The sequence below is a fragment of the Oncorhynchus kisutch genome, linkage group LG2 (genome assembly GCF_002021735.2).
Source record: "Oncorhynchus kisutch isolate 150728-3 linkage group LG2, Okis_V2, whole genome shotgun sequence".
Classification (NCBI taxonomy): Eukaryota; Metazoa; Chordata; class Actinopteri; order Salmoniformes; family Salmonidae; genus Oncorhynchus; species Oncorhynchus kisutch.
The window spans coordinates 9050164-9077837 of record NC_034175.2 but is presented as its reverse complement, the minus strand read 5'-3'; the positions used below and the strand labels follow the sequence as shown (position 1 = coordinate 9077837).

The following is a 27674-nucleotide window of genomic DNA, read 5'->3' as shown; positions in this document are numbered from 1 at the left end:
TCTCACCCTGCATCTCTCTCACCCTGCATCTCGCTTTCTCCCCCCTCTCTCACCCTGCCTCTCTCTTTCTCCTCCCTCTCTCTTTCTTCCCCCCTCTTTCACCCTGCCTCTCCCTTTCTCCCCCTCTCACCCTGCCTCTTTCTTTCTCACCCTGCCTCTTTCTTTCTCACCCTGCCTCTCTCTTTCTCCTCCCTCTCTCTTTCTCCCCCTCTCTCTCACCCTCCCTCTCTCTTTCTCCTCCCTCTCTCTCACCCTGCCTCTCTCTCACCCTGCCTCTCTCTCACTCTGCCTCTCTCTCACTCTGCCTCTCTCTTTCTCCCCCCCTCTCTCTTTCTCCCTCTCTCTCACCCTGCCTCTCTCTTTCTCCCCCTCTCTCTTTCTCCTCCCTCTCTCGTTGTCCCCCTCTCTCTCACCCTGCCTCTCTCTTTCTCCCCACTCTCTCACCCTCCCTCTCTCTTTCTCACCCTCCCTCCCCGAGACACTCCAATTTTAACTACCTTTCGTGTAGGAGTCACTCTGTGTTTGTGACAGGGCTGAGAGATCAAGCGGAGGAATATTCCAAAGCCACCGCCATCTTTTAAATATGCACACGTACCACAGGCCCACGGGACCCCCCGCGCCAAGTAGCCCTGCTGAGGTAAAGCTCCTGCATACAGAGTAGGACGTAGAGAACTACTCAGGAAGCCATTTACAGAGAAAGTATGCGGGTAGTGGAGTAGTGAAGGGGAGAAAATGACACGCATATCCATTTTAAGAGCGACCGAGCAGAACAGAAGACATCTCCTGGGAGAGGGGGGAAAGACTTCAATAAAGATGTCAGCAGAGATGGAGAGCTGCAGGGACCAAGGCCTAGAGCAGGAAAGGAGAGCTGCAGGGACCAAGGCCTAGAGCCGGAAAGGAGAGCTGCAGGGACCAAGGCCTAGAGCAGGAAAGGAGAGCTGCAGGGACCAAGGCCTAGAGCAGGAAAGGAGAGCTGCAGGGACCAAGGCCTAGAGCAGGAAAGGAGAGCTGCAGGGACCAAGGCCTAGAGCAGGAAAGGAGAGCTGCAGGGACCAAGGCCTAGAGCAGGAAAGGAGAGCTGCAGGGACCAAGGCCTAGAGCAGGAAAGGAGAGCTGCAGGGACCAAGGCCTAGAGCAGGAAAGGAGAGCTGCAGGGACCAAGGCCTAGAGCAGGAAAGGAGAGATGCAGGGACCAAGGCCTAGAGCAGGAAAGGAGAGCTGATAGATCAGAGATTCTTCCTGACAGGAAACACACATGAATGAGTGGATCACATGTTTATCTGGATGTTCTAAGTCTATTATGACATTGTTTTAATACCTCTTCAAACCTGGCCCCTGTACAGTAGTCTATAATGGCTCTGCCACTCATGCACCTTTTCAAACCTGGCCCCTGTGCAGTAGTCTATAATGGCTCTGCCACTCATGCACCTTTTCAAACCTGGCCCCTGTGCAGTAGTCTATAATGGCTCTGCCACTCATGCACCTTTTCAAACCTGGCCCCTGTACAGTAGTCTATAATGGCTCTGCCACTCATGCACCTTTTCAAACCTGGCCCCTGTGCAGTAGTCTATAATGGCTCTGCCACTCATGCACCTTTTCAAACCTGGCCCCTGTGCAGTAGTCTATAATGGCTCTGCCACTCATGCACCTTTTCAAACCTGGCCCCTGTACAGTAGTCTATAATGGCTCTGCCACTCATGCACCTTTTCAAACCTGGCCCCTGTACAGTAGTCTATAATGGCTCTGCTACTCATGCACCTTTTCAAACCTGGCCCCTGTACAGTAGTCTATAATGGCTCTGCCACTCATGCACCTTTTCAAACCTGGCCCCTGTACAGTAGTCTATAATGGCTCTGCCACTCATGCACCTTTTCAAACCTGGCCCCTGTACAGTAGTCTATAATGGCTCTGCCACTCATGCACCTTTTCAAACCTGGCCCCTGTACAGTAGTCTATAATGGCTCTGCCACTCATGCACCTTTTCAAACCTGGCCCCTGTACAGTAGTCTATAATGGCTCTGCCACTCATGCACCTTTTCAAACCTGGCCCCTGTACAGTAGTCTATAATGGCTCTGCCACTCATGCACCTTTTCAAACCTGGCCCCTGTACAGTAGTCTATAATGGCTCTGCCACTCATGCACCTTTTCAAACCTGGCCCCTGTACAGTAGTCTATAATGGCTCTGCCACTCATGCACCTTTTCAAACCTGGCCCCTGTACAGTAGTCTATAATGGCTCTGCCACTCATGCACCTTTTCAAACCTGGCCCCTGTACAGTAGTCTATAATGGCTCTGCCACTCATGCACCTTTTCAAACCTGGCCCCTGTACAGTAGTCTATAATGGCTCTGCCACTCATGCACCTTTTCAAACCTGGCCCCTGTACCGTAGTCTATAATGGCTCTGCCACTCATGCACCTTTTCAAACCTGGCCCCTGTACAGTAGTCTATAATGGCTCTGCCACTCATGCACCTTTTCAAACCTGGCCCCTGTACAGTAGTCTATAATGGCTCTGCCACTCATGCACCTTTTCAAACCTGGCCCCTGTACAGTAGTCTATAATGGCTCTGCCACTCATGCACCTTTTCAAACCTGGCCCCTGTACAGTAGTCTATAATGGCTCTGCCACTCATGCACCTTTTCAAACCTGGCCCCTGTACAGTAGTCTATAATGGCTCTGCCACTCATGCACCTTTTCAAACCTGGCCCCTGTACAGTAGTCTATAATGGCTCTGCCACTCATGCACCTTTTCAAACCTGGCCCCTGTACAGTAGTCTATAATGGCTCTGCCACTCATGCACCTTTTCAAACCTGGCCCCTGTACAGTAGTCTATAATGGCTCTGCCACTCATGCACCTTTTCAAACCTGGCCCCTGTACAGTAGTCTATAATGGCTCTGCCACTCATGCACCTTTTCAAACCTGGCCCCTGTACAGTAGTCTATAATGGCTCTGCCACTCATGCACCTTTTCAAACCTGGCCCCTGTACAGTAGTCTATAATGGCTCTGCCACTCATGCACCTTTTCAAACCTGGCCCCTGTACAGTAGTCTATAATGGCTCTGCCACTCATGCACCTTTTCAAACCTGGCCCCTGTGCAGTAGTCTATAATGGCTCGTGCACGCCCCCCCCCCCCCCCCCCCCAAAAAAAAATATCCAATCTCACGCATATTCCCTAATCTCCAATAACCTGGGATGAAAAGTGGTCGGGTCCAAAGGTGGATTAATAATTTCACACTGGTAACATACCCAGTTCAAAGCACCGGCTGTCTGTCAGCCAGTTGTACGTAGGGCAGATGATTCACCACACTCAAATCGAGGAGGAAAGGAGATTCAGCTGCCGTCCCGTCTTCTCCTGTCTTGTTCTGGCTGTCCTGTCCTGACTGCTGCCCTTTACAGCTAGAGGCCTGGTTCTCCTGCTTAGCTGAAGCCCACACTGTATTGGTTCACTATCTATGGATTTATATTTTTGATGTTTCATTTGAATAGGGACAGAACATTAGATTAGTATTAGGCCTATGCTTTATTCATCCCTGTAGGGGTATTATTTTGTCACCTTGGCCATGGCATAAAACACACATGCAATAAAATGACAGACATGCCACGGGCACACACTGGTTAATCCGCAATGTTTCCAAGTCGCTTCAATGAAATGAGGTTGAACCAACGTGGAATAGATGTTGAATTGATGTCTCTGGAGAGCTGGAATCATCTTACATGGTATGGTATAAGAATGGTTTCATAATTGAATCTAGCAATTTAAACCATTGACATATTGAGTAAACATACCATCTCTGTTGCACACCAGCTTTTTACATGAGCTTTTGCAGAGGATAATATTGTCTTTTGAGGCATGTTGAGGCTGCTTTGCATACTGCTCGTCTTTATCTGAGGCAATCAGCCAGTTGCTGAGTGAAGTCTCTAGTGCTCAATCTCTGATTGGTTGGCAGTTGAGTTGACAGTTGGGTGTTGCAGTCAGAGAGATCTTTAGTGGAGCTCCAACTAGAGCTAATCCTTTGATTCCTTAAACCCCTGAGGGTACAGATGTAGGATATTAATTTGATCAGATTTATTATATATAGTATGTTATACAATTCTCAGCAACAAAAGAGTGTTAAAATGAAGATCTTACATCTGTAACACTTTTTAGCTGGGAGGCCTTCATCAAATCTGAAAGAGTTATACAACATCTGGAAGAGTTACACAACACTTGGCATTAACATGATGACATTACCAATGTGATGTTCACTGTCATGGACGACCAGTATGTTACATGGAAATTGTATTTAATGGTTTGTATCGATGGACCAGGTTATCTAATGTGAATTTCAGTGGACATGATGTTGAGCTTCTGATGGGTATTGACTGACTGCTAGACTTGCATGTTAGGAAGTCTCCTTTTGACGCACAGGAACATTTTACAGCCTACTAATGCAAAGTTAAACAAGTTCCGTTTTCAAAGTCCGTAGTCAGTCAGTAGAGACGTTGGCACAGCAGGAAATTCTGGGCAGACCTCCTTATGTTGTTTGAAGATCAGAACAGTTACTGTACTGTTACTGTTACTGTAGGTTCCCACTTCTAGTGTGACAAAGGTGCATGACTCAGAGATGGAACGCATCTGTCAAGACGTGGGAGTCAGAGAGGGGGAGAGAGAAATGAGGTGGGGTGGCCTCTCTAACCAAACACTACATTCTCTAACGAGAAATCCACACTACAATAGAACCGTCAATATAACAAGTCTGGTAATGAGTGGCTCTCAATAGGAATCATTCCAGAGCAGATGAATCATTTTAGTGTCAATGGGAGTTATTGTGTTGATTGAATTGTAAGGTTTTCATTGACTGTTAGGATGACTCTTGCTGTGTCTTCAGTCTCTGTTCTATTGTTTAGTAAATGGAGAGAAAGTATTAGGTAAACAAATGGATAACAACAAAAGTGGTGCACTAGTGCTTGTTTCTGTGTAAGTCCATATTTCAAATGACTAAAGCCTTGCCTCTAATGGAAGAGAACAGCTAGATAAAACCCTTTGTGTATGAATGCATGAACAAACCACTGATAAAGGAGTGGAGAGACAATGTGGACAGAAGACAGATACATTGAATGATTAAAATGTGCTCCTACACTTGATACAAATACTGTGTGTGTGATGAGTCACGGGTGTGAATGTGGGAGTTTTGTGGAGGAGATGCCTGTTGGGTGGAATGCTCCTGGACCTGGATTGGTCTGTGGGAGACAGAACTCTGCCAGCCAACCACAGCTCAATGACTTCAGGAGAAGTTCGGAACCTTTGCAGAGGAGAGATGACAACTGTAAGTCACAACTTACTGTGCTGCTTATTCTCCAAGCGACAGCCTGATAGGTCAGGATTCTTTTTTTTTTATCCGTTATTTTACCAGGTAAATTGACTGAGAACATGTTCTCATTTACAGCAACGACCTGGGGAATAGTTACAGGGGAAAGGAAGGGGATGAATGAGCCAATTGTAAACTGGGGATTATTAGGTGACCGTGATGGTTTGAGGGCCAGATTGGGAATTTAGCCAGGACACCGGGGTTAACACCCCTACTCTTACGATAAGTGCCATGGGATCTTCAATGACCTCAGAGAGTCAGGACACCTGTTTAACGTCCCATCCGAAAGACGGCACCCTACACAGGGCAGTGTCTGCCCTGGGGCATTGGGATATTTTTTAGACCAGAGGAAAGAGTGACTCTTACTGGCCCTCCAACACCACTTCCAGCAGCATCTGGTCTCCCATCCAGGGACTGACCAGGACCAACCCTGCTTAGCTTCAGAAGCAAGCCAGCAGTGGTATGCAGGGTCGTATACTACTGAGCTCCTGATAAGCAGGAGCTCAGAGAATGGAGCTGAAGGCTAGTAAGGTTTTTTCTTCTATTGTATCTGTGATTCTGTATATGTAGAGACCAGCGCAAATATGACTCTGAAAAATTATACACACTGTAGGTTTACTTCTAAGAGGTATAGCCACCATAGTCATATTTTGGGGATTCTATTTCTATCACCATCATGAACTGGTTTATATAACTACTGACCAATCTCTCCATCTCTGGACTCTCTGTTTGTGGCAGCTGATCGCATACACCCCTTATTTTAAGCCACATCTGAAATTAAATTAAATGTTGCTCTGTGGATTTTGGCTGGTTTCTGGCCGGTGCTGTGGTCCTAAGTGACCTGTGTGGTGCCAGGGTTATTATCGACCATCTGCTCCCAGTGGGCCCAGCTGGACGGGGCACTGCAGTAATCTGGTTGGATGATGTCAGGGTCGCTGAGGGACAATGATGTCACAGCATAACCATAAATAAGACTCTCCACCAGGGTGATCTAAAGCCATGTTTTATTCATTTGATTGTGTAAGGTATCGACTAGTTTCTGGGTTGTTAGAAAAAACAAAAAATCCTCCATTACAGGGAGAGAATGTGTTTCACTAGATGTCCAGTTAATTTTGTTTTGTTTTATATACACTACCTGTCAAGTTTTAGAACACCTCCTCATTCAACTGTTTTTCTTTATTTGTACTATTTTCTTCATTGTAGAATAATAGTGAATACATCAAAACTATGATGTATAACACATATGGAATCATGTAGTAACCATTTTTTTTGTTAAACCAATCAACATATATTTTGTATTTGAGATTCTTCAAATAGCCACCCTTTGCCTTGATGACTGCTTTGCACACTCTAGGCATTCTCTCAACCAGCTTCACCTGGAATGTTTTTCCAACCATCTTGAAGGAGTTCTCACATATGCTGAGCACATATGCTGAGCACTTGTTGGCTGCTTTTCCTTCACTCTGCGGTTCGACTCATCCCAAACAATCTCAATTTGGTTGAGGTCGGGGTATTGTGGAGGCCAGGTCATCTGACGCAGCACTCCATCACTCTCCTTCTTGGTCAAATAGCCCTTGCACAGCCTGGAGGTGTGTTGGGTCATTGTCCCGTTGAAAAACAAATGATAGTCCCACCACTAAGCCCAAACCAGATGGGATGGCGTATCGCTGCAGAATGCTGTTAAGAATGCTGGTTAAGTGTGCCTTGAATTCTAAATAAATCACTGACCGTGTCATCAGCAAAGCACCCCCACACCATAACATCTCCTCCTCCATGCTTCACCTTTGGAAATACACATGCAGAAATCATCCGTTCACCCACACCGCATCTCACAAAGACACGGCGGTTGGAACCAAAAATCTTCTATTTTGTGCCTGTTACTTGAATTCTGTGAAGCATGTGTTTGGGCTGGAATTTCTGAGGCTGGTAACTCTAATGAACATATCCTCTGCAGCAAAGGTAACTTAGGGTTTTCCTTTCCTGTGCCAGTCCTCATGAGAGCCAGTTTCATCATAGCACTTGGTTTTTGCGACTGGTTTTCGCGACTGCACTTGAAGAAACTTTGAAAGTTCTTGAAATCTTCCACATTGACTGACCATGTCTTAACGTAATGATGTACTGTCATTTCTCTTTGCTTATTTGAGCTGTTCTTGCCGTAACCCTATTTGGTAAAAGACCAAATCCATATTATCTTCTGTATGGAAATTATAAGAGTACATGGCCATTAAGGCCAGATAATTCGTCAAGATATTCAAACGTTCATAGATGACCAGCAGGGTCAAATAATAATCACCGTAGTTATAGAGGGTGCAACAGGTCGCACCTTAGGAGAAAAGTCAGTTGCCTTTTCATAGCAGAGGGAGAGGGAGGGTCAAAACAGTAGGTCCGGGGACAAGGTAGCATGTCCGGTGAACAGGTCAGGATTCCATAGCCGCAGGCAGAACTGCAGAAACTGGATCAGCAGCACAACCAGGTGGACTGGTGACAGCCAGGACAGGTAGTCCTGAGGAATGGTCCTTGGGCTCAGGTTCTCCGAAGGGGAGAGAAAGATGGGCGAATAAGAGGGAGCATTCTTATGATTTCGACATTCCGAAATAACCTTAGGCTTTCCCAACCGGACCCGATATGCATACATTTATTTGTTTAATATGGAGACTGCTTCTGAATGGACCCGACGACAACTAGAACCATTCTGTATAGACCTGGTCAGATCCAGACCCAATCTGAATGAGGGAAGCCGCATAAAAGTTTTTTTCTTTATCTACTTTGTTAACCGGAGCTGATAAAGAGCGAGAGGCAAAGAGATGCCACTCTAGCAGGCGTGGGAGGGGCTGTACTGTGAGCGAGTGACACAGGGAGGAGGGAGAGATGGCTAGCAACCAAGCCGTCTATACAGTGCCTTGCAAAAGTATTCATCCCCCTTGGCATTTTTTCCTATTTTGGTGCATTACAACCTTTGATTTAAATATATATTTTTTGGACTTCATGTTATGAACATACAAAAAATAGTCCAAATTGGTGAAGTGAAATGAAAAAAATAACTTGGTTCAAAAAACTGAAGAAAAATGCAAAACAGAAAAGTGGTGCGTGCATATGTATTCACCTCCTTTGCTATGAAGCCCCTCAATAAGATCTGGTGCAACCAATTACTTTCAAAAGTCACATAATTCGTTAAATAATGTCCACCTGGGTGCCATATAAGTGTCACATGATCTCAGTGTATGTATGCACCTGTTCTGAAAGGCCCAAGAGTCTGCAACACCACTAAGCAAGGGGCACCACCAAGCAAGCGGCACCATGAAGACCAAGGAGCTCTCCAAACAGGTCAGGGACAAAGTTGTGGAGAAGTACAGATCAGGGGAGCACCATTAAATCCTTTTTTTTTTTTAAATGGAAAGAATATGCACCACAACAAACCAGCCAAGAGTGGGCAGCCCACCAAAACTCACGGACCAGGCAATGAGGGCATTTATCAGAGAGGCCGCAAAGAGACCTAAGATAACCCTGAAAGAGCTGCAAAGCTCCACAGCGGAGATTGGAGTATCTGTCCAAAGGACCACTTTAAGCCGCACACTCCACAGAGCTGGCCAGAAAAAAGCATTGCTTAATGAAAAACAAAACGACACATTTGGGGTTCGCCAAAAGGCATATGGCAGACTCTCCAAACATATGGAAGAAGGTTCTCTGGTCAGATGAGACTAAAATTGAGTTTTTTGACCTTCAAGGAAAACGCTATGTCTGGCGCAAACCCAACAACTCTCATCACCCCGAGAACACCATCCCCACAGTGAAGCATAGTGGTGGCAGTATCATGCTGTGGGGATGTTTTTCATCAGCAGGGACTGGCTCAACATTTTAGTGGTTTAAGGGGAAACATTTAAATGTCTTGGAATGGCCTAGGCAAAGCCCAGACCATAATCCAATTGAGAATCTGTGGTATAACTTTGCTGTACACCAGCATTACCCATCCAACTTGAAGGAGCTGGAGCAGTTTTGCCTTGAAGAATGTGCAAAAATCCCAGTGGCTATATGTGCCAAGCTTATAGAGACATACCCTAAGAGACATGCAGCTGTAATTGCTGCAAAAGGTGTCTCTACAAATATTGACTTTAGGGGGGGTGAATATTTATGCAACCTCAAGTTTTCAGTTTTTTTGGTTAACATTAGCTAGCTAGGCTATTTGAGGCTGCATGCATTTTCTCATCCTACAAACATCATCATCTCCTTTCAGCATATTAAGTAGCAGCCTACCTGTTGGTTGTAGCCTATCCTTCTCCTTTAACTTTTTATTTCATAAATGTATGATTGATTAAATATCTCCTAACTTCCGTGACATTATTTTGAATTCTGGATCCAGACGCTCCTGGATCGAGTCTTCGGTATCCAGGCACAGGTAGATCCATGAAGACAGGACGCCAGATAAGACAGGACTGGAGACTGAGACTGGGGGGGGTCGGGTGACACTGGCGCAGTCCGACAATACCCACGGATAGGGCCAACCAGGCAGGATATAACCCCACCCACTTTGTCAAAGCACAGCCCCCACACCACCCAAGGGATATCAACAGACCACGAACCTACTACCCTGAGATAAGGCTGAGTATAGCCCATGAAGATCATAGTAAATATTGTTCTATTGATTGAATGCATCTGAAGTGCGTTCTTGCAGTGCAATAATATTTTGTCATCTTAGCCTGGAACCTGACAGCTTTTATTGAACTGTGGCCTCTTAACCATATCCCTGGTATGTCTACTTTTATGCATATCAAATTGGATCTCTTTTATGCATATCAAATTGGATCTCTTTTGTGCATATCAAATTGCGTATTACATTGGGGGTTAAGACTAGCAGGTTAAGGGTCTACCAATCCGTCACTAAGCTGGTTTGATAGGTACCCAACACAAACTGGAAACCACAACAATTTAGCAGTGGGGTTTTAATTAGTATGGAGCGATGCTGGGTGTCGATGTTGATGGCACACTATTCCATATATAGTCACATGTATTTTATATTTATTTGATAAATATAGTGCACTATTTGTGTTCAGGGCCAACATTTTTGGACGCACACCTTAACTGTCTCCACGCTCCACCAGACCAGACTCTGCATCCCTGTGTGTCTCATGCTCCTCTCTCATTATCATGGGCCCAGCCTGCCTGGCAGATGTGGAAGAGACCCTGGCAAAGCCAATGAATAATTAAACACTGTGATTACGATGATGAATGCTCCCTAATCTATTTCACCATATAGTCTGAGCCCAGCGATGGGATGGAACAACAGCAGAGTGTGAGGCTTTGTGTGAAGGCGGTGAGGGGTGGGGATGGGAAGGTGTGGTGAAGGGAGGGTGGGTGGGAAGGTGTGGTTTGGGGAGGGAAGGTGTGGTGTGGTTTGGGGAGGGAAGGTGCGGGGGTGTTTGGAGGGAAGGTGTGGTGGTGAGGGTAGGAAGGGCAGGGAGGCTGGGTTGGGGTGGGACAGGCTAGCTGTCTGGAGAGTGCCCAGATCAGAAGTCAGTGGGAGGTGTGAGAGAGGGAGGGATAGAAGGGAGATGGGGATAGGAGGGAAGGATAGGACAGAGAGTGGTGGTATTGAGAGGGAGATAGATTAATAGAAGGGAGAGAGGACAGAGAACAAAGGGAATGTGGGAGGGCTGGAGGGATAGTCTAGGAGGGAAGGATAGGACAGATTGGGGGGTTGGTGAGAGGGAGGGAGAGTACAGAGATCAAAGGGAATGTGGGAGGGATAGCCTAGGAGGGAAGGATAGGACAGAGTGGGAGGGGGATTGAGAGGGAGGTTACAGAGAGCAGAGGTAAGGTGGGTGGGAAGGAAGGAAGGAAGGATGGGAGAGGACAGAGAGGAGAGGACAGAGAGTAGAGGTAATGGAGGGAGAGGACCGAGAGTAGAGGGAAGGTAGAAGGGAGGGAGGTGAGCCACACACTCTCTGACCATCTGTGCTGCAGAGGACCACAGAGACCGGCACAGCAAGGCTTCTGGCTGTGTGTTTGTAAGTGTGCGTATCAGCGTGTGTGTACGTACGTGCATGCTTTTCTGTGCATCTGTTCATGTGCATTAATGTGTTTGAATCCGTGTGTGTGAGTACATTTGTGGACGGTGTTTATCCCAGTGTATGTGCTTGTCTGTCTGTGCGGTGTGTGTGCCTCACCCTAGCGGTGGCACCCGGCCAGCCAGCCCTCAGGGAGGTGGGTTGTAAATAAGCAGGTGAAATAACCCAGATCCCTACTGCCAGGGGATTAACCCCTCAGAGGTCCAATGTCGTCGGTTTAGCACCCGACCCCACTAAACATCCATCAACATCAGTACACCAGTCTGAACATAGACTTAACATGATCCTCTCAACACACAGCCCTTAGCTACAGATCTAGGATAAGCTGACCCTCCCCAAGTCCTAACCTTAACCACTACAGGGAAGAAAACCCAAGTGACCTTAGATCAGCGTCATTAGGCTTGGACTCCTCCCCCCCACACACAGGAAGTGATGAGCCAGATGAGTTGGTGTCAGACGTGCAGCTCAGCTAACATTTATGGCAGGGCCATCTGATGGATTAAAGGGGTTGACAGATGATGGAGTGGCTCCTCCCCCTCCGCTGCCTGGCCTTGCCATGTAGGGCTGGGAGGTTTCATCATTACAGAGGATGAAGTCATCCTGCAACAAAAGGCAGGCAGGGGGGGAACAGGTGCTCCATATTTAATTAGACAAGGGGGTGGGACGTGGTGATGCCAGAGGAATATGTCAATTTGATGCCGGCCCTGGCCTGGCACGAGCTCAGCCCAGCTGACAGATATTTATGGGCAAGATTATGGTTTATGTTTGGTCTCTTTATTTGTCCCCCTGTACTCGGTCACACAAATCAGCTTATCACATCTGCATTGCAGCTTAACTACCTCCTATCAGAGGTGCATCTGAGAAATGAGGATGACTCTCTCTCTCTCTTCATGCTATGCTAGGATATCTCCAGACTGCTGTGCTTCCTTGTGCCCTTTGCTCTTTGTGTCAGATACTCAATAACTCCTTGCGATGTTTTCTTCCTTGGAGAATAGTGAACATAGGGACTAGGGAGTACTGTTCATGAAAAGAGTCCATCCATCCCTAGTTAGTGTATGATGGAGAAAAAAAGAGGGAAATATCAACGGAGAATAAGGAGCAAGAGAGCAGGAAGGAACCAGAAAAAGCAAAAAGGCAATCGATGTCTCTGGGCTTATGTCAACAGGCAATTATTAATGATGAGGTGTGCTCTGGTCTTTGCCTCTGTGCAGTGGTGGAGTCAGGGAGCACTCCTCTCCTGTCCACTGTGTTTAGCTCCCTCAGCAGGAAAGTGTGACATGTGGGAGAGAGGGGTTAGGGGGAGAGAGAGAGAGGGCCTTGAAGGAGGTGCAGGGAGAAGGGTGGGGATAGGGCACCACACACACACACACACACACCTCAGCTCACACTGTACATCTCTGGGAGACATCCAGGCCTTTACCGTCCAATTAAGGTTGACCCAGGGGGGAACAGAGCAGAACAGAGCAGCTCTCCAGCCTCCACCTCTCTCATCTCTCTCTCCTTGGAGGAGCTGGGTAATTGTTAACAGATTGGGAAGTGTTATTGTGGATCAGGACGTCGCCCGGCCGGGGTGTCTGTCTGAGAGGCTCACGCCACTGTGGTCACAGCATAGAGGTCTTAGTGGTCTTAAGCCTAATTGACTAAGAAATAGAATGAAAAGCCCCCGTCCTGGCAGACAGAGGAACCCAGGCTGGCTTTTCTACTGAGCAGAGAATGAAGAGACAATTAGAGAGAGAGTTAAGAGGAGTCAAACACTGACAAAACATACTTTTTGTGTGAGACCAATTCCATTAGGACAAATATGAAGTCTACTGAATATATAGAAAAATAAATTACACCTAGAAATGTTTGATCTGGCGCTCTATTCCTGCTACCCTTTAGCAAGAGCATCTTCTCAGTTGACTGCCTTGTTTAGGTGGGGGCTACACTTGACTGTTTGTTTGATTTGACCATTTAAACAAGATTAGTGACTGGCTGGCAGATTCCCCTAGTGTACCAAGGCAAGCGCCAAGACCACACCAGCACCTTTCATTCAGGTTTTTGGTACTTCCTTCTAAAGGTAATTTAGACCAATTAGCAGAGGGCATGCTATGTTGTCTGACCAATCAATCACAGCCAGATAGGTCCCTGTCAGGAGATGGGTTCTAAACGGTTAGGATGTTGATGTTCAAAATGTTCCATATTCTATTGTATAGAATAGATATGACATTATATTATGTGTAATAAGCTGTCATTCCAGGTCTATGCAGTACATTTCTATCTGCAACCCACCAGATTGAACAGGCCCTGGGTGACTGTAGAACAGGCGTGCTAAACAATTGTCATAAGTAAATGAGTGACGGCAGCTAGTTCCTGTTCACACGCATGTAACTGTACCATACCTTCTGTAAACAACAGTGTTAGTCAGCCTGTCTGATTCACTGACAACTGAGAGACAAGGCTTATTTAATGAGTCTGTGCTGAGTGGGAGAGTTTACTTCTCTCCTGGGTCTCTCTATTGAAATAGACTGATTTCATGCAATTATGAATGACACACAAACAGAGATACTGTACCTTTTTTATGGAGCTAGGCAGCCTTGATGTAATTCAGAATTTGAATTGTGAGTTTGAAAATGACTATAATGCAAATATGCCAGGGCTTGTATTTACTGAACTGAAGCTCTGATTGAAACATTTAAACTTGGACTATCATAGTCTGCAGTGGTGCTATCAGACCTGTGACTCCCAGTCAGCGCCATGCTGAGACACTGCGTGGTAGGGTGGCAGTCACACCACGGAGGAGTAAGAGAGAGTGGGAGGGTGTGATGTCTGTCCTTGCGTGTTGGTTGTCATGGTGGTGAGATGGTGAAATGCAGAGTGATTATTCCCAAAGTGGGTCAAAGACAACATGTCTATAACTGCTAGCAGAACATGGTAACTTTGAAGAGGAGAGAGCGAGAGAAAGAGAGGAGGACGAGAAGATGGAACAATGTATAAACAAATCCAGGGCTCATTGAGGGAATGCAGGCAGTGTTTGTGATTAGGATTTGTTTTTCATCTAATCTGGTGGTGAATCAGGGAGAACTGGGATTGGCTGAGGTGCTGCCGAGCATCCTCTCCACGCTGGAGGTCAGGCCCTCTGGCTCCAGATGGGCTCCTATTGATCGGAGAGAGCCTGGCGATCCAGTTGCAGGCGAACATCATTGATTTTCTGCAGGCGTGGAGAGTGCAGGCGTGGAGAGTGCAGGCGTGGAGAGTGCAGGCGTGGAGAGTGCAGGATGAAGGCTGGAGCACAGCAGAGCTGTCAGGTCATCTTCTCAAATGTCCAGAATGTTTTTTTGTGGCGTTGACCTTCCCTAAGTCAAGAGACATATCTATATCTATATCTATTTAACCACTACCTCAGCATTCACAGTGGCTTGTCTGTGTGGGCTGTGTAGCTTAAGCAGGCACTTTTATTCTCACACACACACACACACACACACACACACACACACACACACACACACACACACACACACACACACACACACACACACACACACACATCAATAACATGCTCCCAGAAAGCTGCCAGTTCAGCAGAAATCAACATCTCTTAGCACCACTCTTATTAATATGCAAACAGTTTCTATGTCCACTTACTGTATATAGGAGGTTGAGTCATGTACAGTACCAGTAGTCATAAAGACTTGAATGAATAAAGTCATTACAGTACCAGTAGTCACAAAGACTTGAATGAATAAAGTCATTACAGTACCAGTAGTCATAGAGACTTGAATGAATAAAGTCATTACAGTACCAGTAGTCATAGAGACTTGAATGAATAAAGTCACTACAGTACCAGTAGTCACTCATGGAGACTTTAACCTTAGCTCTGTGCTTTGTTAATTATCGCTGAACTCCAAATAAATTGGATGTCTCTGCACCATTCTGGATCTCCAAATCCCATTCCTCAAGGCCTCGCTCGGCCACGTCGCTCGGCCACGTCGCTCGGCCACGTCGCTCGGCCACGTCGCTCGGCCACGTCGCTCGGCCACGTCGCTCGGCCACGTCCATACAGCTTTAATTATAATCCAATGAACTCATTATCATAGTTTCCATTCATATCTAGTGGGGCTCTAATGCTCAGACTCCTCCGGTCCTTATTATATTTATTGTATATTTATTCATGGGTTTTGTATATATTTATTTCCGATATACATTTTAATTAGAACTTCAAACACTTTAGCAGCAGTATGTTGAGGCAGAGCTTCCCTTTGATCAGACGTCACTCGCCCTGCTTTCTTCTCTCTCTTCTCCTCTCCCCCTCACCCCTGGGCATCTTGATGCTAATAGGCTGAGTTTTGCTCTTCTTGCCTGTCAGTCCATCTGTCTGTCTATGGAGATTAAAGCAGTTGGGCCAGTCACAAGACGGGTTGAATGGGTTCTGGGTTGCCACTTTCAGTGTGGATAGGGATATTGTTTGAACTTTCTGTGATATCAGTTTTCATAAGTGACTCTTGGCTGTTAAACCAGAAGAATGGCAAGACTGTAGTTATTTGTTAGGTAGATGTTCAAGCATGTCTTTGAAATATTCCTCTACTTTTTCTGCACCAAAGAGGAGTCATATCTCTGTGCTATATATACTGTACGTGTGAACACAACACCTCTGAGATCTCCATCCCTCTGTCCCTTTCTAAAATAATCCTAGTGAGGCATTGACGTCATAATACTCTGCTTGTGTTACAAAACGAGCATGTTTGGTCTCTACATCTGGGGAGATTATCTCCTGCAGTGTGTACATCATTGTCTCCCCTCCCTTCTCTACTGTACTCTCCTCCTTTCCTCTCCCTTCCTCTCCTACTATCACCCCTCCTCCCTCCCTCTCCTGTGTGTTAATGTACTTGAAGTGGCCCGGCGGTCAATGAGCTTGTATTAACACCTGACTGGGAGCAGCGGGGCTGGGGCCGGATGGTGTTTGTTCCTCCACGGTGCCTCCCATGGGCCCGACCCCCAGGCTGCAGGCAGATGGAACGGATCCCATGATCAATAACAACATTCTAGCAGGCTGTTGAGAGAGGAGAGCTAAGGGAGAGAAACGGTAGGGCAGAGATTGAGAGAATAGAGGGAGTGGTAGAAAGGGGATAAAAGAGGGGCAGATGGGAGCAAGCTTTACAGTATATAGTTGTACATTTCCTATCTTTATATTCTCAACTCTTAACATTGCTAACAAAATCAGGGTGTAGTTTCAGTCGATAAATCAGGCTTATTCATCTGCTTTTGGTGTCACTCAATGCATGATCTGGTATAAATCTTTTCTGAGCTTTGTCTCTGCCAATATTCTCTATCACTGTAGCTACAGTGTGTGAGACGAAATGGTATACGCATTAGCTTGAAAGTCCATTTTTCTCTCTCTCTCTCTCTCTCCTCATATTTATATATATATATATATATATATATATCTCAGTTGAAGTCGGACGTTTACATAGAGTTAGGTTGGAGTCATTAAAACTTGTTTTTCAACCACTCCACAAATTTCTTGTTAACAAACTATAGTTTTGGCAAGTCTGTTAGGCCATCTACTTTGTGCATGACACCTGTAATTTTTCCAACAATTGTTTACAGACAGATTATTTCAATGTATCAGAATTCCAGTAGGTCAGAGGTTTAGATACACTAAGTTGACTGTGCCTTTAAACAGCTTGGAAAATTCCAGAAAATGACATTATGGCTTTAGAAGCTTCTGATAGGCTATTTGACATAATTTGAGTCAATTGGAGGTGTACCTGTGGATGTATTTCAAGGCCTACCTTAAAACGCAGTGCCTCTTTGCTTGACATCATGGGAAAATCAAAAGAAGTCAGTCAAGACCTCAGAAGTAAAATTGTAGACCACAAGTCTGGTTCATCCTTGGGAGCAATTTCCAAACGCCTGAAGGTACCACGCTCATCTGTACAAACAACAGTACGCAAGTATAAACACCATGGGACCACGCAGCCATCATACCGCTCAGGAAGGAGACGCGTTCTGTCTCCTCGTGATGAACGTACTTTGGTGCAAAAAGTGCAAATCAATCCCAGAACAACCGCAAAGGACCTGGTGAAGATGCTGGAGGAAACAGGTACAAAAGTATCTATATCCACAGTAAAACGAGTCCTAAATCGACATAACCTGAAAGGCCACTGCTCCAAAATCACAATTAAAAAAGCCAGACTGTGGCTTGCAACTGCACAAGGGGAAGAAAATCGTACTTTTTGGAGAAATGTCCTCTGGTCTGATGAAACAAAAATAGATCTGTTTGGCCATAATAACCATCGTTATTTTTAGAGGAAAAAGGGGGAGGCTTGCAAGCCGAAGAACACAATTTCTAACCGTGAAGCACGGGGGTGGCAGCATCATGTTGTGGGGGTGCTTGCAGCTGGAGGGACTGGAGCACTTCACAAAATAGATGGCGTCATGAGGAAGGAAAATTATGTGGATATATTTAAGCAACATCTCAAGACATCAGTCAGGAAGTTAAAGCTTGGTCGCAAATGTGTCTCCAAATGGACAATCACCCCAAGCATACTTCCAAAGTTGTGGCAAAATGGCTTAAGGACAACAAAGTCAAGGTATTAGAGTGGCCATCACAAAGCCCTGACCTCAATACCATAGAAATTGTGTGGGCAGAACTGAAAAAGTGTGTTCGAGCAAGGAGGTCTACAAACCTGTCTCAGTTACACCAGCTCTGTCAGGAGGAATGGGCCACAATTCACCCAACTTATTCTGGGAAGCTCGTGGAAGACTACCCAAAATGTTTGACCCAAGTTAAACAATTTAAAGGCAATGCTATCAAATACTAATTGAGTGTATGTAAACTTTTGACCCACTGGGAATGTAATGGGAATGTAAAGAAACTATTCTACTATTATTCTGACATTTCCCATTCTTAAAATAAAGTTGTGATCCTAACTGACCTAAGACAGAGAATTTTTATTAGGATTAAATGTCAGGAATTGTGGAAAAACGGAGTTTAAATAAGGTGTATGTAAATTCTGATTTCAACTGTATATATATGCATGCACACACACAGAGAATGGATGCAACGATGTATACACACAGACACACACTCTCTCTCTCTGCAGCTAAGCCATTGTCTGTGTTGGGAGATAGATCAGAGAGACTGTATCAGCTGGTACATTTAGACTAATCTAAGGTCCTGTCCTTCATTCTCAAACTCAATATTATCCAACCACTTTGTTTGTATTGACAACTCTTTTCTCTCTCACACAATTCAATTCAAGGGCTTTATTGGCATGGGAAACATAAGTTAACATTGCCTAAGCATGTGAAGTAGATAATAAACAAAATTTAAATAAACAATACAAATGAACAGTAAACATTACACTCTCTCTCAGGACAATCATAAAGTATTTCTCTCCTTCCATCTATTACTCTTTCTATTTCTCAACTTCTCTCTTCTCGTTCTACCACACCTCACCCCCTCTCCTCTCCCTATCTACCTCCCTCTCTCTAGGCCTTGGCCATGGCTGAGGTGAATGGACCAGGGCCCCTGGTGGCCGAGCCGCAGATTGCCATGTTCTGTGGGCGTCAGCTGCTGCACATGAACCCTGAGACTGGCCAATGGGAGCCTGACCCTCAGGGCCGCCAGGGCTGCTTCACAGAGCCCAACCAGATCCTGTCCTACTGCCAAGAGGTAGGAGCCAACAACACTGCTATGGTTATGAGATCGACCTCATACTGCACTGCTACTGCACTGTAATGCTCAGCTCATCTCCAATGCTGCTGCAATAGCATACTAGAGAGCAGATACTTTAAATAGGTTTATGGATATAAAGATAGTGGTAGATTCAGGGCCTTCAGAAAGTATTCATACCCCTACAATTCATACCCCATACAAACTGAATTCAATATGGAGTAAAAAAAAAAATATATGACAAAAGTGAAAATGTTTTTGCAAATGATTACAAGCATACCCATAACATGATGCAGTCAGAACTATGCTTGAACATATGGAGAGCGGTACTCAGTAGTGTGTTGTGTTGGATTTGCCCCAAACATATTCAGGACAAAAATGTAATTGCTTTGCCACATTTTTTGCAGTTTTACTTTCGTGCCTTGTTGGAAACAGAATGCATGTTATGGAATATTTTTCTTCTGTACAGACTTCTTTCTTTTCAGTCTGTCAATTAGGTTAGTATTGTGGCATACGGTAACTACAATGTTGTTGATCAGTTTTATCCTCCACAGCCATTAAACTATGTAACTGTTTTAAAGTCACCATTGGCCTCATGGTGAAATTCCTGAGTGGTTTCTCTCCTCTCCGGCAACTAAGTTAGCAAGGATACCTGTATCTTTGTAGTGACTGGGTGTATTGATACACCATCCAAAGTGTAATTAATAACTTCACCATGCTCCAAGGGAGATATATTTTACCCATCTACCAATTGGTGCCCTTCTTTGCGAGGCATTGGAAAATATCTCTGGTCTTTGTGTTTGAAATTCAGTGCTTGACTGAAGGGCGTTACAGATATTTGTGTGTGTGGGGTACAGAGATGAGGTATTCATTCAAAAATAATGTTTAACACTATTGCACACAGAGTGAGTCCATGCAACTTATTATGTGACTTGTTAAGCACATTTTTACTCCTGAACTTACTTAGGCTTGCCATAACAAAGGGTTTGAATTCTTATTGACTCAAGACATTTCAGCTTTTAATTTTAAATTGATTTGTAAACATTTAAAAACATCATTCCACTTTGACATTATGGGGAATTGTGTGTAGGCCAGTGACAAAAACATCTACATTTTATCCATTTTAAATTCAGGCTGTAACAACAACATTTGGAAAACGTCAAGGGGTGTGAATACTTTCTGAATGCACTGTAAATGGGTGGACAGACTGGTATAGATACCTCACACAACATTATGAATAGGAGCAGGAGTAACCAACCCTAATCTTCCAATCTGTCTCACTTGGTTTGTCTTGTCCTATCAAATCTATATATTTCTATATATATATAGTAGAGTGATGGTGGTCAGGAGGAAATATTTATTGATATTTCCTTAATACTAATCCATCGATCTTCCTCCTGCCACGTTTATCCCCCTAATTCCTTTAAGTCTTCTGCATGCCAAACTTAAGGCACATCAATGGCCTGACAGGGCTAGCCACAGCCTTGGTTTGATTAGAGACTCGCTGCTCCCCCTCCCCGACAAGAGCAAGGAGCCTGTTTTTATAAAAGGACATCATGCGCCACCTGGTGGCTAAATGAAGCACAGTGGGTAAAGAAAACAGCAGTCACACAGTTGAAATGGCTGTAATGTGATTACCCAGCTCATTATGCGTCTGTGATTGCTTTTCTACAAAAGCGTTCCTTTTTCCTCAAAGTCTGTGGATCCGGCTCTCAGACAGCGTGCCAAATACATTTCTCAATCCATTAAACCTCATTATAGGGCTGTGCTTATGCCATTGCCCTACATTTTAATTGAAAGTAGTCAGATGTGAAATTGGGATTATTGAAAGAATTGGAAGTGGGATTGTATAGGTCAACTTTTTTTTTCAGACTGGAATTTTCCTTACAATTTAAGGAGAATATCAGTGTATGACGTGCATAGTCAGAAAATAGACCCTTAGGGCCAAAGTGTTTCAGACCGTTGCATGAGTCTCTCCTTTTTACCTTTCTCCCTATTGATTGTGCTATCCTCTCTCCTCCTCTCTCCTGCTCCCTCTTGCCCTCCCCTCCTATTTCCCTCTTGCCCTCTCCTCCTCTCTCCCTCTCCTCCTCTGTCCCTCTGTCTGTACTGTACGTCTCCTCCCCCCTCAACCCTCCTTTCCCCTCTGCATTTGTCTGACCCTGTTGCCTCTCTCCTCTCTGTTGTCCTAACTCCTCCTGATGTCCTGCCTGTCCATATCATCCATCCATCTGTCCCTCCCTCTGTCTTTCTGTCTGTCTCTCCCGCCGTCTGTCTGCCTGTCCAACCAGATGTACCCAGCCCTACAGATCTCCCATGTGGAGGAGTCCTCCAGCCCCGTCACCATCCCAGCCTGGTGTAAGAAGGGCTGGGGCCACTGCCAGACACGCCCCTTCATCGTCATGCCCTACCGCTGCCAGGGTAAGAACAACACGTCTGCAATGTCTGCACCCTCAGCATCATCATCATCATCCTTCTAATCTTCAGCATATCCCTACACAAACATCACTCAAAACATTGCACAACTTCCCTATGATCACCCACCCCATATCGGAGGATAACTTTATTATATTAAGTAACATCATGTCATCATTATGTTTAATACAAAGCATGTCATTTCCATGATATGGTTAAGTAGCGTTCAAATTCCGCCTCGGGGAAGTAATAATAGAAACGGACATAGTATGTCTAATAGTTCATATGAATGGATTCCATTGTCAAAGCTTTGTCAGGTGCACCAAAGGGCTTCACTCTATTAAAATGGTGGAAAGGTCTTTCAGTCGGTGTTGAATTTTAACCCACTTGTCCCCACATTTTTCCAAACATGCCACTATGCACATCTTATACCATTAGTAACCCTAACACGTAATCCAAATAGCTTTAAAAAATTATAGTAATGGAAAGTATGTACAAAGAATTGTGAGTGCTGGGAACATACAGTGCTCTGCCTATAATAAAATTAACAGACATTTGCCCCAATATCTACTGTATATACCTCAGCTAATTTACCTACACACCTCAATCCAATTATCCACACACCCCATCCCTCTCTCCCCATGCCCTAACCCTAACACCCACATGCCAATACCCTAATATTGATACAATCAAGTACTGATACACCTATATCCTAGCCCTGAATGATACACCCATATCCTAGCCCTGAATGATACACCCATATCCTAGCCCTGAATGATACACCCATATCCTAGCCCTGAATGATATACCCATTTTTATTTTACCTTTATTTAACCAGGTAGGCTAGTTGAGAACAAGTTCTCATTTGCAACTGTTACCTGGCCAAGAGTTACACATTGAATAAACAAACATGCAGTCAATAATACAGTAGAAAAGTATATATATACAGTGTGTGCAAATGAGGTAGGATAAGGGAGATAAGGCAATAAAAAAGCCATGGTGGTGAAGTAATTACAATATAGCAATTAAACACTGGAATGGTAGATGTGCAGAAGATGAATGTGCAATTAGAGATACTGGGGTGCAAAGGAGCAAGATAAATAAATAAATGAAGTAGTTGGATGGACTATTTACAGATGGGCTATGTACAGGTGTAATGATCTGTGAGCACGCACACATTCTCATCGACTGGCTTGCAGTGGAGCTGGTTGAGAGCTTCAAGTTCAACAAACCAATATGGTCCGAGCACACCAAGACCGTCATGAAGAGGGCACGACAAAACCTATTCCCCCTCAGGAGACTGAAAAGATTTGGCATGTGTCCTCAGATCCTCAAAAGGTCCTACAGCTGCACCATCGAAAGCATCACTGGTTGCATCACTGGTTGCATCACTGCCTGGTATGGCAACTGCTCGGCCTCCGACCACAAGGCACTACAGAGGGTAGTGCGAACGGCCCAGCTTCCTGCCATCCAGGACCTTTATACCAGGCAGTACCAGGCAGTGTCAGAGGAAGGCCCTAAAAACTGTCTTGGACTGTTCTCTCTGCTACCGCACGGCAAGCGGTACTGGAGCACCAAGTCTAGGTCCAAGAGGCTCCTAAACAGCTTCTATCCCAAGCCATAAAACTCCTGAACACCCAATCAAATGGCTACCCAGACTTTTTGCATTGCCCCCTCCCCCCCCTTCTTTTACACCGCTGCTACTCTCTGTTGTTATCATCTATGCATAGTCACTTTAATAACTTCATGTACATATTACCTCAACTAACTGGTGCCCCCACACATTGACTCTGCACCGGTACCCCCCTGTATATAGTCGTTATTTTATGGCTGCTCTTTCATTTCTTGTTACTTTTATTTCTTATTCTTATTTTGTCGGTTAGGGGCTCGTAAGTAAGCATTTCACTGTAAGGTCTCTGTTGTATTTGGCGCATGTGACACATTTTTTAAAATTGTTTTTATTTTATCTTTATTTAACTAGGCAAGTCAGTTAAGAACAAATTCTTATTTTGAATGAAGGCCTATGAACAGTGGGTTAACTGCCTGTTCAGGGGCAGAACAACACATTTCCTTGTCAGCTCGGGATTCGATCTTGCAACCTTTCGGTTACTAGTCCAACGCTCTAACCACTAGGCTACCTGCCGCCCCTAATTTTTTTTTTATCATCACCTTTTATAATGCATAATATATTGCTTATTTGTTAATAAATACGACTTTAACTTCTCTAGAGCATGTGAAGTACAAAAGTTATTATTTTCACTATTGTTAACGATGGAATCAAATTACTAAAATTAAAATCTGAAATTAAGCATATTTCAAATTTTTCTGTCCTTGACTGACTGCCTGCAGCTATTGAAAGTAGAACTGCAGGCAGCAGCACACCATTGTGTTCTGGATCAATCTCCACTCCCCTCCTCAGCCCAGATAGTGCAGAGGCACTGTAATGAGTTGGCATTATATTATTATACTGAACCTTTCTAGTTCAAGTCTCTCTCTCTCGCTCTCTGGTTTATGGATGTTTATCAATGTTTTTTTATCAACTAAAAAATGTTACAACCAAGGCAAGTATTAAAATATTCTCTCCCTCATTCCATTTCCCTCCTCTCTCTCTTGCTCTGCAGTGGGTGAGTATGTGAGTGAAGCCCTGTTGGTTCCAGACCGATGCCGTTTCCTGCACCAGGAGCAGATGGATGCCTGTGAGAGCTACGTCTACTGGCACAACATAGCTAAGGAGGTGCGGGTGGAGCGACATTATATTAGCTAAGATTATATTAGAGTTAATGAAATTTCAAATAATTTCTTACGTTTTAATTGGGTTTTAACACCACTAGGACTCTTTATAGAGAGTTAGCATAGACTTCTATGAGACATTAAACTTGGACTTGGACTAATTGAGTCAATAACTAAACTGCAATGTAGACTACAGTAAAAGACTTGGGCTGGAAGCTAACTGTACCCAGCTGGGTGTAGTGTAACATACAGTACCATACTGTATCAGCAGAGAGAGCAGCTAGAGGAGTTTAATATAGGCCAGGGAGGTGAGGCAGTTTATTGGAGGCCGGGGAGGTGAGGCAGTTTATTGGAGGCCGGGGAGGTGAGGCAGTTTATTGGAGGCCGGGGAGGTGAGGCAGTTTATTGGAGGCCGGGGAGGTGAGACAGTTTATTGGAGGCAGTTTATTGGAGGCCGGGGAGGTGAGACAGTTTATTGGAGGCCGGGAAGGTGAGACAGTTTATTGGAGGCCGGGAAGATGAGTCAGTTTATTGGAGGCCGGGAAGGTGAGGCAGTTTATTGGAGGCCGGGTAGGTGAGGCAGTTTATTGGAGGCCGGGAAGGTGAGGCAGTTTATTGGAGGCCGGGGAGGTGAGACAGTTTATTGGAGGCCGGGAAGGTGATGTAGGTTGTAGTTTTTATAATTCACCTTCATCATGCTGGTCGTGTTCTATTCCTCCTGCTAGTTAGTTCCCTTTGATCACACTCACATTTCCTCTCTTTTTCTATACACCCCTGATCTCTCTCTAGTTCACCTTGGTCTTTTCCAATCTTGATCCATGTTTAACAGATTTCTCTCATCCTTTCTGTTTCAGGCCTGCACAGCAGACGGTCTGGAGCTGCATAGTTATGGAATGCTGTTGCCGTGCGGCGAACGTTTCCGTGGGGTGGAGTATGTGTGCTGCCCGGGGAGGGGCGGGTCCAGTGGCAGGGGGGAGACGGAGGGAGGGGACGTTCTCCCAGCAGGACCCCAGGCCCTCACCCCTCAGGTCAAAGTCAACACAGGGTGAGTCCCATTACCCCTGCTGTCTGTGGTGATGATGGGGGAGATGATGATGATCATAATGTTGGAACTTGTACCCCATTCCCAGAGTCAAAGTGACAACACCCTCCCCAAGCCCCTCTCCTGACACCGATGTGGATGAGGCAGACATGGAGGAGGAAGACGATGAGATGGTGGAAGAGAATGAGCAGGTGGTGGAAGAGGATGAGGATGAGGAGGAGGCAGTAGAGGATGAGGAGGAGGAGGAAGAGGAGGAGGAGGAGGAGGAGCAGCAGCAGCAGGAGGTTGCAGAAGCAGCAGCAGTGAAAGACCCAGAGGAGTATGAGTACTCCATTGACTCTGGCCCCTACCAGGCTTCTGACTACACAGACTCCTTCTACTATGAGAAAGGCCAGGGTCAGACTGGTCGCAACCCCTCCACATCCCCACCCCAGACCAGGGGAGACAGCTGTGAGTAACCATCTACCTTCTATTTCACAGTTACATCTTCGCCCTGTCCAGAAACAATTCTTAGCCGCTACTTACCACCTCTCAACTAGATCTGAGAGGATTTCATGGGCATAAGCTTTATTGGAATACCACTTTGCTCTAGATGGAATTTTATCCATATTGTCTATATTCTTACCTACAAAAGTGGAGAAGTGGGTTATTAAGTAGTGTCTAGGTTTTGTGTCTAGTCTGGACCTTTCTCTCTAAAGGCCAGTCTCAGTAAGGGAATGGACTGTAGTTGCTACCCTTAGTGGTTAACAGGGCAGTAAAAAGACTGGGTAAATGCTGACATCACTCTCCCATCTCCCACTTACTCTTACTTACTGGGGAATGAACTGTAGTGCCCAGTTAGCATCTCCAATACTTTCTCTCTCTCACGCTATCTTTGTAATAGACTAAGGATGATTACACACACACACGCATGCATGCGCACACACACTCACCATGCCTATCTGTCTGGCTGGATATAGGAGATGGGAGTGGCTGGCTGATGTATTTACAGCACTACACGTCTCCAAATCAATAATGCTGACTGTTCACCCTACTATCTGGATCAATGGCTGTCTGGCTCTCTCTCTCTCTCTCCGGGTAATGGCAATGATTGGGGTATCTTTCGGTCTCCCTCATCTTCCCCCTGTCTTTCTTTCTGCTGCACTGCCTGTATCTCTGTCTCGCTCTCTCTTCTCCTTTGTTTTCCATCCTTTATTCTCCCTCCTCTCATCCCCTCCTCTCCTTATCCCCCTCTCCTCCTTCTCCTCTGCAGTACCCACCCCTCGCCCCACAGATGGTGTGGATGTTTACTTCGAGATGCCAGGGGACGACAGTGAACACGCCAACTTCCTGCGTGCCAAGATGGACCTGGAGGAGCGTCGAATGAAACGTATCAATGAGGTAAGGTGGGCAGGGAGGCGGGTTTGGACAGGCAATGAACCAATAAGATGAGGCCAGGCCTGCTGTGCTGTTTCCATATCTGTGATCTCCTACAGAACCCACTGTTGACAGTCGGGGGCAAATTGCTCTGGGACCTGAAGTGAGGTCTTAATGCAATATTAATATATTGGGAGAATCACAATTGAATACTCTTTGTGTCCTCTCTCCTCAACTCCTTCTCAAAACCCATTGGAGGAGAAGGTTGGGGTAGGGGGGGGGGGATGCTGGCTTTCTCATCCAATCGGTTTTGAGAAGGTGAGGAGAGAGGATGCGAGGAGTATGCAATTGAGATTGTCCCACTGTTCAAGTGAACCAAGCCAAGTGGATACCCATAAACAGACAGACTTTCTTAGTAGCTGTAGATTGAGGCGGATATGGAGCATTTTAAACATCAGAATGGTCTTCAGTGGATTCCTGTCTGCGGAAATCTGTTTGTGTGTGTGTGTGAAGGACGTTAACGCATCTTGCCTTTTCAGATCATGAAGGAATGGGCTGAGGCTGACAACCAATCCAAGAACCTGCCCAAGTCTGACCGCCAGGCCCTTAATGAGGTAAGAAGATGAAATAGGAAGAGGGGATGGAAGAAAGGAGAAGGGGATTAAAGAAGGAAGAAAAGATGGGAGACGGACACTCGTATACCTATTAACACAACAATGATCCCCCTCTCCTCTCCCCACAGCATTTCCAGTCTGTGTTGCAGACTCTGGAAGAGCAGGTGGCAGGGGAGAGACAGAGGCTGGTGGAGACCCACCTGGCCCGCGTGGTGGCCACCCTCAACAACAACCGCAGACTGGCCTTGGAGAGCTACCTGACCGCTGTGCAGGCCGAGCCCCCACAGGTCCGCAGACAGCAGGGATATCTACATTTTCTTAGGCAGAGAACATGACTGTACAGAACTGCAACGCTGCTGGGTTTTTCACACTCAACAATGTCCTGTGTGTATCAAGAATGGTCCACCACCCAAAGGACATCCAGACAACTTGACACAACTGTGGG

The 27674-nt window shown here is 45.5% G+C and overlaps 1 protein-coding gene across 2 annotated transcripts in view; it reads left to right on the top strand.

Moving 5' to 3' along the window:
* The window catches only part of aplp1 (amyloid beta (A4) precursor-like protein 1), a 55646-nt gene that overhangs the window by 20194 nt on the left and 7778 nt on the right, over positions 1–27674 (top strand). For both annotated transcript variants that reach the window (XM_031802782.1, XM_031802777.1), the window contains exons 2-9: positions 18893–19072; positions 21364–21493; positions 24109–24221; positions 25072–25262; positions 25348–25709; positions 26512–26639; positions 27155–27229; positions 27358–27516. In XM_031802782.1, coding sequence (XP_031658642.1) covers positions 18893–19072; positions 21364–21493; positions 24109–24221; positions 25072–25262; positions 25348–25709; positions 26512–26639; positions 27155–27229; positions 27358–27516 — 1338 coding nt within the window. The remainder of the gene's footprint in view (positions 1–18892; positions 19073–21363; positions 21494–24108; positions 24222–25071; positions 25263–25347; positions 25710–26511; positions 26640–27154; positions 27230–27357; positions 27517–27674) is intronic.